Source organism: Polypterus senegalus, chromosome 8 (assembly GCF_016835505.1).
Source record: "Polypterus senegalus isolate Bchr_013 chromosome 8, ASM1683550v1, whole genome shotgun sequence".
NCBI lineage: Eukaryota > Metazoa > Chordata > Cladistia > Polypteriformes > Polypteridae > Polypterus > Polypterus senegalus.
In genome coordinates, this window is record NC_053161.1 from 167,595,726 (window position 1) to 167,609,152 (window position 13,427).

Here is a 13,427-nt window from a genome sequence, read left to right on the forward strand (position 1 = left end):
ACCGTGATAAACAAGGGTTTACTGTATAACTGTGCGGAGAATATTTATAAACAGTGTGGGAGAGTTTCTAAGGGCTTAAAATATATAAAAATAACCATACAAACATATGGTTTCTACTTCGCGGATTTTCACCTATCGCGGGGGGTTCTGGAATGCAACCCCCGCAATCGTGGAGGGATTACTGTAGTATAAAACATCAGTTACCCACTAACTTCAAAGAGGAGATTTAGGAGTCTTCCAATTTAGCAAAATTGGCTGGCGTGCCAAAAGTGTAGTGAATGCAATCACAGTTTGTCCTTCTCCACTTTAAACCCATCTGGAAGAACACCAAACACAGCAGTTAATGGGTTAGGAGGGATTGACACACCAAGGCTGTCTGAAAGGTAATTAAAAATTTTGGTCCAAAATGATGTTAATTTGGTGCAGGCCCAAAACATGTGAAGCAGTGTGGCTGGGACTTCGTTGCAGCATTCGCAGGTTGGATCTTGCCCTGGATACATTTTGGCCAATTTTAGGCGAGACAGATGTGCACAATTGTATAGTTTTCAGTTGAATAATTGTATGCTTTATGCAAATGGAGCTCGAGTGAAGTCTGCATTGCTATTTTCCACTCCTTTTCTGATATATTAATTGTGAGATCTTTTTCCCATTGTCCTCTTGGATCTTTGAAAGGCAGGGACTGTAAAATAATTTTATATATTGCTGAGATGGTGTCTCATTCCTTGAAATTGAGCAATATTTTTTTCTGGCATGGACGAGGGTGCAAGATGAGGAAAATCAGGCAGGTTCTGTTTAACAAAGTTCCTAATTTGAAGATGGTGAAAGAAATGTGTAGCTGGAAAGTTAAATTTGGAATGTAATTGTTCATAGGATGCAAAGATGTTGTCTATATAAAGATCTCTAAGCAATTTAATCCCAAATCTTTTCCAGATATTAAAAACTGCATATGTTTGCGAGGGTTGAAAGATGTGGTTCTCTTGTAGAGGTACCACAGATAAAAGCTTCTTCATCTTAAAATGCTTTCTACATTGGTTCCATATACTAAATGAGTGAAGCACAATTGGGTTATCAGTATATTGCTGATGACTTGCATTTATTGGGGCACAAAGCAGAGAATATAAAGAAGTATTGCAGGATTTTATTTCTGTTGCGGACCAGGCCTGTGTATGTTCATCTATTTGTATCCAGGTTTTTATAGCTTGTATGTTTGCTGCCCAGTAATAAAACTGAAAATTAGGTAGAACCATGCCACCTTCTGTCTTGGGTCTTTGTAGGGTCACTCTTTGGATACATGGATGTTTTGAGTTCCAAATAAATGAGGTTATCGTTGATTCTAATTGCTTAAAAATATTATTGCTGTATATTGGAATGTTTTGAAATAAAAAAAGAAGCTTAGGAAGCACATTCATCTTAACAACGTTAATTCTTCCAGCTAAAGTGAGGTGAAGGGTTGACCATCTATGCAAGTCTTGCTTAATTTTTTTCCATACAGACGGTGAAATTTTGTTGATAGAGAGCTTTATGTTTACTTGTGATATTTACCCCTAGGCATTTAAACTGGTCTGCAATGATAAAAGGTAGGGTGTCTAATGTTATTTTTCTTAATGTTAATTTGAAATATTGGAATATAGACTGAAGCTCCTCCATAGCCCGTCACTGGATTTTTTTGTCACCATCTATATACAGACGTAAAGAAGAAAAACTCTTCTAGACAGGAGCTAAATACATTTTTTGTGTGTCAGTGGAACAATTACTGAAAGTGACATGCCATTTGATTAATTTTTGCAAAATACAGTATTTTACTGTAAATTCTATTTTACGTATTGCACTACCACAGTTTGGGGTCTTGTTCCTGTTTATTTGACTATAATGTGGTATGATTTAAGTCACAAGTGCTTTTCCCTGGATATATCCCCGAAATGTTTGCCGCCCACTCGCCTGAGGTAAGACCTTCTCTGAAATGTCCACACGGCCCCAAGGCTCCTCTACACATCACAAAGGTAAAGCTCTTTGTCTCCCTGGCCCTTAACTTTGTGTGTACTTCTGGTGAAATTTACTATTGCAAATTTACACTCTACAGTGTGGTTACATCTGCCCCATAAGTGCGAAAATTTACATATAAAGGCATATTCAACATCCGAATACAGCAGGTCCAACTTTTTCTCTCCACACTGAAGGAAGTTTATCATTCCTCCTTCCAAAGTCTTATGTTTGAAGTCGGTACATATTAATAGTGCCTGTTGTTATAGGGCCAGAAGAATTCCTCGTTAGAGCATTTGTGACAAAGTGAAACATTAATTGGGATGATGTGACTCATCTCCCTAGGCAGATAACCTGGACAGTCAGTATTTTGGTGTCCAAATCACACATTTTAGATGTAATTGTAATCTTCTTCTTACTCTTTTCCCCCTTACTTGTAGGGGTCGGTATGTTTGATCAACCTCCATACAGCACGGTCTTGCACCTCCTCCCTGTTCAGACCCTTTTCCTTTAGATCTTCTTTAACTTGATCCATCCACCTCCCACTTTGGCCTATTTCACTTTCTCTTTCCTTGCACTTCCATCCCCATCACTCTTTGATCTACATATTGTCTCTCCATCATCACATATCTATAGAACTTAAACCTACTTTCCAGTACTTTTCTTAGATTTCTCTCCCACTTTTGTTGTACCTCTGATAGTCTCATTTCTTCTGTCCTGCTTTGTAACTCCACACTTCCATCTCAACATTCTCATTTCTTCTACATCCAACTTCTCCTGCACTCCTTTCACTGCTCATGTTTTTGCTCCATACACCAATGGTGGTTTTATTACTGTCTTAAAAACCTGACCTTTAACTTTACCCCGTTGATGGTACAATACTCCTGATACCTTCTTCCAGTTGTTCCATCCACACTGCATTCTTTGGTTATCTATGCAACTTACTCTCCATCTTGGGCTACCACTGACCCTAGATATTTAAATGTATCAATAGCACTCCGTGTATCCTAAATTGATTATCATTAAACCTCCTCCATCCATTCATTATCCAACCCGCTATATCCTAACTACAGGGTCACAGGGATCTGCTGGAGCCAATCCCAGCCAACACCACCGGGCACAAGGCAGGAAACAAACCCCAGGCAGGGTGCCAGCCCACTGCAGGGTGTGCACACACACCCCCCAAGCGCACACTAGGGGCAATTTAGAATCGCCAATGCACCTAACCTGCAAGTCTTTGGACTGTGAGAGGAAATCGGAGTACCTGGAGGAAACCCACGCAGACACAGAGAGAACATGCAAACTCCACACAGGGAGGACCCGGGAAGCGAACCAGGGTCTCCTAACTGCGAGGCAGCAGGGCTACCACTGCGCCACCATGCCGCCATTAAACCTCATATATTCTTTATTTTAATTATCTTCAGAGCTCTATCTTCCAAAACTTTTCTCCATTCTTCCAACTTCCTCTACACTTCATCTTTTCTGGTGCTACACAACACAAAGCCATCAGCACTGGGGGTGGATCTTTTATCCTATGACTCAACACATCCATAACCAGATCTAAAGGTAAGATCCCTGGTGCAGACCTCCTGAAACTGGTTTTCTCTGTTGAATATGCATTTTTAGCTAACAATCTTGAATCCAGTCTATTTTTGATGTATACAGATGCATCTGGTACATTCTGCTGGAAGGCAGTGATAAAATTGAAAAGAAACCAGATGCGTTAGGTTGGTGGTGGTCAAGTTCAGTCTTAGGGGTCCATTGGCTTTGCAGATTTTTGTCTCGCACATCTTTTAATTGGGTCCCATCTTAATTGATGATGCTGTTATTCCCAGTTTTGGTGCCAATCCATAAATTATGAAACAGGGTTTGGTACATTTTTATTGGATATGTATGAATAATTTCTGTAAGTTTTTCAGCTAGAATTTTAAAATTTGGGAATGAAATCTGCAATTAGATCTGCCACATCATAAATGAATTTGATGAATGCCTACTGACATGAAACGGTAAAAGTTACTAATTCCCTTTTCTCACTCAAGCACAGTGCCCTCGGTTCTTTCTACCATCTTCTGAACAAAAAAAAAAAACAACTTGGCAGTAGTTTTAGGAAAAATATTGTACTTTGTTCTTTTTCATTATGACTTCATTGTAGTACATATTTTGCCTTTTATCATGTGTGCATTGGTATTATGAACTTAATGTACTGTACTTTGTGCATGCTGGTGGAAAATGGCTTTGAATTAAATAAGCTGCTTTTGATTTAAAATGATTACATGCCAATTTATTAGGTACACCTGTTTAACTGCTTGTTAACGCTAATATCTAATCAGTCAATTAAATGCAGTTAGGTGTGTAGACATTTTGACGATGACTTGCTGAAGTTCAAACTGAGCATCGGAATGGGAAGGAAATGTGATTTAAGTGACTTTGAACATGGAATGGTTGTTTCTGCCATACATGTTGGTCTGAGTATTTCAGAAACTGCTGATCTGCTTGGATTTCCACACGCAACCATCTCTAGGGTTTACATGGAATGGGAAAATTATCCTGTGAGCAGCAGTTATCTGGGTGAAAATGCCTTGTTGAGCTGATAGGAAGGCAACAGTAACTCAAATAACCACTTGTTACAATCGAGTTATGCAGAAGAGCATCTCTGAATGTACAACACATCGAACCTTGAAGCAGATGGGCAACAACAGCAAGAGACCACACTGGGTGCCTCTCCTGTCAGCTACAGACAGGCAACTGAGACATTTAATTCACATGGGCTCATTAAAATCGGACAACAGAGGACTGGAAATATTTGCCTGGTCTGATAAGTCTAGATTTCTGCTTCAACATTCAGATGATAGTCAGAATTTGCCAACAACAACATGAAAGCATGGACCCATCCCGCCTTGTATTTTAATGGTTCAGGCTGGTGGTGGTACAATGGTCTGGAGCATATTTTCTTGGCACACTTTGTCCCCCTTAGTACCAACTGAGCATCATTTTAAATGTCACAGCCTACGTCAGTATTGTTGGTGACCATGTCCATACCTTTATGACAGCAGTATACCCATCTTCTGATGGTTACTTCCAGCTGGAAAATGTGCCATGTCCCAAAGCTCACATCATCTCAATCTGTTTTTTTTTTTTTAACAGGATAAGGTGTTTACTGTATGAGTTCAATGGTTTCCACCGTCACCAGATCTCAGTCCAATAGAGCGCTTTTGGGATGTGATGGAATGGGAGATTCACATCATGGATGTGCAGCAACTGCGTGATGCTATGCTGTCAATAGGGACCAACATCCCTGAGAAATGTTTCACTATCTTGCTGAATCTACGCCACGAAAAATGATGGCAGTTCCGACAGAAAAAGGGGGTCCAACCCGGCAAGGTGTATCTAATAATGTGGCCTCTCTCTCTCTCTCTCTCTCTCTCTCTCTCTCTCTCTCTCTATATCCCCTTACAGGGATTGAAGCTCAGAAGTCAGTGCCTGAGGCATATCCCTTCGATGTTGTGCCACAGCGGCTGGTTTGCTTATTTGACAGGGTGAAGATCTGAGTATTACATTCTTGGGTCTAAATCGCAATCTGATTGTTTAGGTGGTTACCTAACAGGTAATGCTTGTGGTTGGTCAGATGGTCAGCAAACATCTGCCATGTCCTCTCAGTTGCGAGAAGATCATAGATACTGTAAAATGGATCTGGCCAGCCAACCACAAGTGTTACCTGTTAGGTAACCACCTAAACAATCAGATTGCGGTTCAGAACTAGGAAAATTATATTATTGTAACAAAGAGGTGAAAGAGATTACAGATCTTTGAGGCAGCCAAAGACAAACCCCATATATTATAAGTAAAAATGCAGATAGTAGCATGTTGAAAAAGGGGGTGGGGTAGGAATCACGACACGAGTTAAATAGACTGTCTTAAGATGGCAGAACTTCCGTTCTTAAAGGCTTCTGTGAGGTAGAAGTGAGTCCAGGCAGGCGGACACCGGAAGTGATTCTAGATGTCATCATCAATCGTCGTCCGGTCTGAGGAGGAGGAGAAAAAGCATTAGTTAACAGTCCCCTTTTGCTTTCCAGCATGAAATTACCAATATCTGAGCCCTTAAACTGTCTCCTATGCATACGTGTGTGACAGGACCCAAAGCCCCATTGGGTAGGGGCATTCCAATCCTTGAGGTCGTGAAACAAGAATAGAGCATTGGCATGAAGAGAACCTTAATAATGGACTTTGAACTGTAAAGGTTGCAGATCCAAGAACTACCTGGTCATGTAAGGCTTCAACTCCTTGGGAAGTGCCATTCACTGTAGGGGAGCATGGTCCATTACCAGAGTGAACTCGTGTCTTGGGAGATAGTAACACAAACTGTTAATAGCCCATTTAATCACCAAGGCTTCCCTTTGCACCGCCACATACCTGGTTTTCCTTATCTAGTAGTTTATGGCTCAGGAACATGATGGGGTGTTCAACACAGTCACTGCTTTGGTGGCACCGGCACCAAGACCTGTATCCGAAGCATCAGCCTGTAAGATAAAAGAAGAGAAAGTGGGGAGTTATCTATACAGATGCTGATGTAAGGACTTGTTTCAAGTCATCGTATTAAGATCCAACAAGGGTGCTGAAGAAATCCTAAGAAAGCTGAATCTGCTTCTTGTTCTTCAGACCAGGACAATTCAGGATGGCATCAATTTTTGGCACATTAATAAACAGTGCCTCTGCCTACCATGTTGTCTAAATATTGGCTTCATTCAATCTGAAGAATCACCTTGCTGCTGTTTTGCTCAAGAGGGCTGCCTTGTTAAAGCCAAGGAGTGGCAGCAGAAATCGGTGGAGCAAGACTCCATGCAGAATCTCCACTGGGAGCCTGTGATAGCATCGGGGACCCAAACCTGGATTTTAAAGACTGGCTGTACCTGTCACTTGGTGGTCTCTGCTGGCTGCAGGATCCCATCTTGGGTAAGCAGAGGAGGTATCAATTTTTAAGATACATCAGGGCTAATGAGTTTTTACAAAATGGTTTCTCTGCCATGATTTTTAACCTAGTTTTAATGGAGGATTTATGGAGTTTATTAACCTCCTCAGTGATCTGTGTCCACTAATGTTTCCATTGTGTTTATTACATGTTTACTGTTTCAACATCTTTCTTCCATGGATTAGTTATTTGTTTGTTAAAGAAATAACACTGCACTATTTTTGCACCTTGTTGGGTTTAAAATAAAGCACTGAAACACTTTGCACCACCTTTTCCTAACTCTTTGTATGTGTATGTTTGTGTCCTCATTTTCTTGGCTCATCCTTAGACCATAGAGTCCACACTGTTGTGTCAGAAACGTGACCAGTCCTGGTTTCACCTAGCACTCCCCATCTAGGGAACACACAAATAACTGCTCTGATTCCAGACTTTCTCATCTTCTAATTTTTTTTTTTGTTTTCTCCTGTATCGATGTTCCACTTGTAGGCCTCTGCACTAATATGTCACTTTGTTAATGTGATTTAAACAACTAGTATTCATACACATTTCACAGTCCATTAACTTATTAGTTTAACTGAAAAAATGTTGCAGGAAATTCTGACTATTAAAGAGACATTTATCAATTAAACTCTTCAGTACTCTAACTGCTAAAGATTATCACTTTTTTCTTCTATTAATCCAAAATTATCTCATTTTAAATATTTTGAGAGTATGATGACAATACAGTTCTGTAATGTAGTTAACAAAATTTGTCCAGTAATCTTTCAGTTGTGTTTATCACGTCTACTGTTTCAGCTTCTGTTTTACATTAGTTGTGCTCATGTTGTAACACAGAAGTAAAACTCATGTTTTACAATTGCTTATTCTAATCAAAGATTGTTTCTAATTTCATCCAGCATTTATTTAACATTGTGACTTAATGTCAATACTAAAATAGTTGATTGAAAATAATCTTTTTTCCCCCCCCTTTTATTTACAGGAGGCAAACCTCACTGCTGTTCCTACTGTGGCAAGCAGTTTTCACAAAGAGGCCACCTTAAGAGGCACACAAGAATTCACACAGGGGAGAAGCCATATTGCTGTTCTGAATGTGGTAAACTGTTTTCACGAGCAGACTACTTGGAGAGCCACAGAAGAATTCACACAGGAGAGAAGCCATATTGTTGTCCTGAATGTGGAAAACGATTCAGTCACAAGCATAGTCTTCAGATCCACAACCGCATTCACACAGGCGAGAAGCCATATTACTGTTCTGAATGTGGCAAACTGTTTTCACGAGCAGACTACTTTGAAAGCCACACAAGCATTCACACAGGAGAGAAGCCATATTGCTGTGCTGAATGTGGCAAACTGTTTTCACGAGCAGACTATTTTCGAAGTCACAAACGTATTCACACAGGAGAGAAGCCATATTGCTGTGCTGAATGTGGCAAACTGTTTTCAGGGGCAGGCTATTTTGGGAGTCGCAAAAAAATTCACACAGGAGGCAAGGCATGTTCTGAATGTGGTAAATAGTTTAGAAAAACAAGCCACTTAATGGACCACAAAATAATTCATACAGGAGAGATGCTGTATTGCTCTTCTGATTGTGACAGTTTACAAAAAGATGTCATCTTCAGGTTCATCAGAGGATTCACACAGGAGAGAAACTCTATTGTTCTGAATGTGGCAAACAATTCTGCCAAAAGAGTAGTCTTCAGAACCACTAAAGAATTCACACCGGAGAGACGCCATATTGGTTTTCTGAATGTAGGAAACAATTCTTTCAGAAGGTTAGGCTTCAGAAAAGCATCATCCTCTGCCTTGGTACACGGGTACAGTATGTGTTGGAGAAGAAAACACAACCTTGTAGGAAGTGACAATCTAGATGGACAACTTTGCTGGCCCACCCAGGCTTGTGGACTATCACTTGGTTACATCACCTAATAGTTATAAACAAAATACATGATATGGTAAATTATTAGAAAACGGAATGCATTACAAACATTGTTACTTTTGTGTTGCATCAATAATAATGTTTTATTTTAAAGCAACACAGGTATTTTTTACTTAAATAAAATAACTATTGTTTAAAAAAAAAAAAATCTACTGTATGTAAAGCACATTACTTCCAAAATAATTCCCCACAGTTGTGTATATTTCTAGTTTTATTCGTAAATTTTTTTCTTTTTTTTTTACTTTGATTTTTTTTCTGTATTCTGGAATACTGATGCATTGATATCTGTATATCGGCCTGAATGAAGGTAATTTGATTATTACAGCATTGAATGTTTGTCTTTTCTTTCGTGAACATACAATTAAAAGAAAGTGTGTGGTTGAAATCACATATTTTGGGGTAGGATGAATGGGCTTCCCAAGTGAAGTAAGAAGTACCATATATACAGTGCTTTCTGTAATGTTTTGGACAAAGACACATTTTTTTCCTTGCTTTTCTCCCAGTTTAAAATTATAAATCAAACAATTCAAGCAATATTAAAGTGCACATTTCAGACTTTCATTTAAGAGGATTTGCATACATTTTGTTCACACAACACTTTCTCAAGGTCCAATAAATACCTTCAAACTTATTGGACTTTATCCTACAAGCTGATATTGATCCAAACATACTACTCAGGCAAAAAAAGGAGTTTTTCAAAGCTAAAAAATGGAAAATCCTTGAATGACCAAGTCAGTCATTCAATTTCAATCCAATTAAGCAGTCCTTCTATATGCTGAAGAGAAAACTCAAGGGGATAAGCCCCCTGGAACAAGCAGGAGCTTAAGAAGGCTGCATTACTGGCTTGGCATAGAATCACCGGAGAAGATCCTTACCACCTGCTGTCATTGCATGCAATGGATATGTGACAAAGTCCTAAATATGATGGTTTTATTAGACCTGCCATTGATGTGTCCAAATGTTACGGTGCCCTAACATGGGTGGACCATGGAGAAAAAGTGTTGTGACCAAAATGTGTGCAAAGACCCTTAAATGAAAGTCTTTTAAAAAGCACTTTAATCATGTGTGAATTGTAATTTGAAACCTTGGAGCAGAGGGGTTGTTTTATCTTGATAGAGTAATATATTGCTGTACTTTCCCCTATTGTATTATTAATAAGTAGCCTTTGTCAGAATGCCTAATCTCACATACTTACCACTGTTTATAAGGTATAGTATATAACTTATCCCCACCTTCCCTTCTATATCTATAACCCCAGGCAATTAGGTGTAGTAAAAAGACAAGCAGGAGTTGCGTTACACATAAAATAATGTATTATTGATAATCATAAATAATATGCAAAGTACATTTGAATATTGGCAACCATACAACCTGATTAACACCAGAATTACCAGAGCCTATGAAAAAACTTGTAAATCCGTCCCACCTTAAATCGCTTCTTAAAACCGTTTCCTCCTCTCCGCCAGCGTCTTTTGTTAATCTAAATGTGCTAATAAAAGAAAAGCTGCAAGTAGCCGGCTATTCCATCCCCCCACCGACTTAGAACGTGCACAAACTTCTCCCAGCTCATGCCTTGATTGATTTTCTGGGAGTGAAGTGGAGTTTTAGAGTGGAAATAGTAGATCATTGTTTGGAACACACGAATTTCATGTCTGTTCCGTTTCTACAGTAATCTGTGTAAACACATTGTTAAAACAGAAACGTTTTTTATATTCTAGTAGTAGATGACAAAATGTAGGCATAAACTATATAATGTATGAAGCCTGAAGTCCAAATATCAAAGAAATATTTTCACAGAAGGTACAAATCTAACACAACAGTTGCACTTTTATTCAAAAATATAACTGCAGAAACAAAAATCCGCCTTAACATGCGACATTGACACGTGTTTATTATGACTGCCTCCATGGAGCAATAGAATCGGCTGCCGACTGGGAATTAGAAGGTTGCGAGTTCGATCCTGCACCACTCTGTTTTGAGAAGTAAACTGCTCTTAGTCTTATTATTTTAGAATAAAAACATACATTTGATTTCAGTCTGTAACAGCCGGTGTAATTTATGATACTTGTAAAGGTTAGCTTTTTTATTTTTATTAGTCAGTTTTATTATCTCGGCCGCGTTCATGAGCCCAAACACACCCCACCCCCACATCTGACACTGCTGTTTTCACATAGATGCGCTGTAACAGAGGTAAACTCAGCTCCCTTCTACATCAGAGCAAGAATGCACATACCATTACTTGCATACTAAAGTGTCAGCAGGCACTTTTCGTGGCATTACACACATTTTTGAGCAGTGTTTGTTGGCTACTTTGTGGCAGATAGTGAGCAGAGAATTGTGGATGATAATGAGCAGCCTACATGAATTATTCATTTATACTTCCACGATCACCCTGCAAACACAGTCTGTTCTGATCACTATGCTGGGTCAGACTGATCTAAACCTTTGCTCCTGTTTCCTCATTTCTGGAAGTTTCCAGTTTAAAATAACTGAAAGGCTGGCTTGTCCATCTCTAATCCTTCTCATGAAATATAACGGAGTCCTTGTGAATTGTACACTTTTCAAGGTGTTCGTAAATGCATTGACTCGTAAGTTATACCTAAGAATTCTCATACATGTTTCATATCATTGTTGATGCTATTTGAGAAGATTAATATGTCATTATAAACCAAGGCAGTAAGTCTTAATAAAAGTTCTGAACTACAGCTGGTGCATTTGCCAAACCAAAGGGCATAACTTCTCATAGTGACCAGCAGAAGTATTAATTACTGCTTCCCACTCATCTTAATCTCATTTTCTGATTAAATTGCAGCCACATTGCAAATTTAACTTGGTAAAAATAGTAGACCTGTTCACTTGATTCAAAACTGAAGAAATGTTATGTTTGAATTGCTTTTTTATATACGGATCTGATTTAAGTTCCTGTAAATCATGCATGGGCACAAAACCTCCACAAAGAAAAGGCCCAACCCCATAAGATGATTGGACGATTGAATTAGGCCTATCTTTAAAACTTCCTGGATATATCCATCTATGGCAGGACTTTCTGGATGACAAAGGATGAGCATTTCTCTTTTGGGTTAATGTGTGCCAGAGAGTAAATTAAGTGCACAATCATATTCTCTATCTATTTATCTATTCTCTGCTGTATGTGTGGGAAGCTGTGTAGATCTTTTGTTTATTAAACTTGAGATAATAAGAAGGTAAAGGCTCCTCTGTCTCTTCACAGTGTAGCATGAAAGGTGTAAAACGTTTGCTCTTACAGAAAGAACCCCCTGTTTTGTTTTTAGCTTCCAGTCAGCAATGAGATTATGTTTTTGTAGCCCTAATCCTAACCCGGGAATAACCTGAACATCTTTACAAGGGTTCACTTAAAAACACATTTGTTCCAAAAGCTATTAAAATATTTCTTAAGTGATGTGTTGTTTGGTTTATTATTCCTGTTCCCAGAGGTTTACCATCAACCAATATTATGCACTAGGCTGACCCGCCTTTTAAGGCGACCACTTCTTAAGGCAATTCAATATGTAGATCAATTTGATATTTTATACAGTGCAACCTCATTAATTTGGTTATATTGCATTTGAGCGGTATTACTTTAATACTCGTAGTTTCTGTTATTTTTGTGATGAAATTTAAACTTTTTTTCTATATTGAGGTCGCCCTTTTGAACCCCCCTGATATTTACTACGCGGTGAGGCATTTGTACTCCATCAACATTAATTATTTCCAGAGACATTTTGTCTATTTTTCCAGTGCATCGTGCACAAAAGCAAGGGAATGATGGGAGCACCAGAACTCTGCTCACATCATGTCACTTCGTACCGCAAGCTGCAAGTAGTAAGTCTGTGATAAGTGGAATACCGCTACGCTTTCCACTCACGGGACGGAAGGACAATCCTGACCGCTTTTATATAGTAAGAAAGAAGAAGATATCACACAGTCTGGAATAGAAAATCATCTTTTACCTGGAAAAACGAAACTACAAATCCCATAGTGCATTGCAAAATCGACGTTGCATGTGTGAATCTCCGCGCCTGCATAGCACTCATGGGACGGAAGGACAATCCCGACCGCTTTTATATAGAAAGATGGTTTCTATTGTAACATTAGGGCTGCTAAATGCAGGTCTGCTGCATCTTCTTCTGGCTGCTACTGTTAGGGGTTGCGACAGTGGATCATTGTTTTCCATATCTTTCTGTCCTGTGAGTCACACCCATCACCTTCATGTCCTCTCTCACCACATCCATAAACCTTCTCTTAGGCCTTCCCATTTTCTCTTGCCTGGCAGCTCCATCCTTAACATCCTTCCTCCAATATACTCAGAATCTCCCCTCTGCACATGTCCAAACCAACACAATCTCACCTCTCTGGTTTTGTTTCTAAACTGTCCCACTTGAGCTGACCCTCTAATGTACTCATTTCTAATCCTGTCCATCCTCGTCACACCCAATGCAAATCTTAGCATCTTTAACTCTGCCACCTCCAGCTCTGTCTCCTGCTTTCTGGTCAGTGCCACCGTCTCCAACCCATATAACATAGCTG

General features: G+C 39.3%; 1 protein-coding gene across 1 annotated transcript in view; it reads left to right on the forward strand.

Annotated features, from left to right (window-relative positions):
• Positions 1–9,150, forward strand: part of LOC120534466 (gastrula zinc finger protein XlCGF7.1-like) — a 29,957-nt gene extending 20,807 nt beyond the window's left edge. The window contains exon 3 of the mRNA XM_039762064.1: positions 7,926–9,150. Coding sequence (XP_039617998.1) covers positions 7,926–8,461 — 536 coding nt within the window. The 3' untranslated portion in view covers positions 8,462–9,150. The remainder of the gene's footprint in view (positions 1–7,925) is intronic.
• The last annotated feature ends 4,277 nt before the right edge of the window (positions 9,151–13,427 follow it).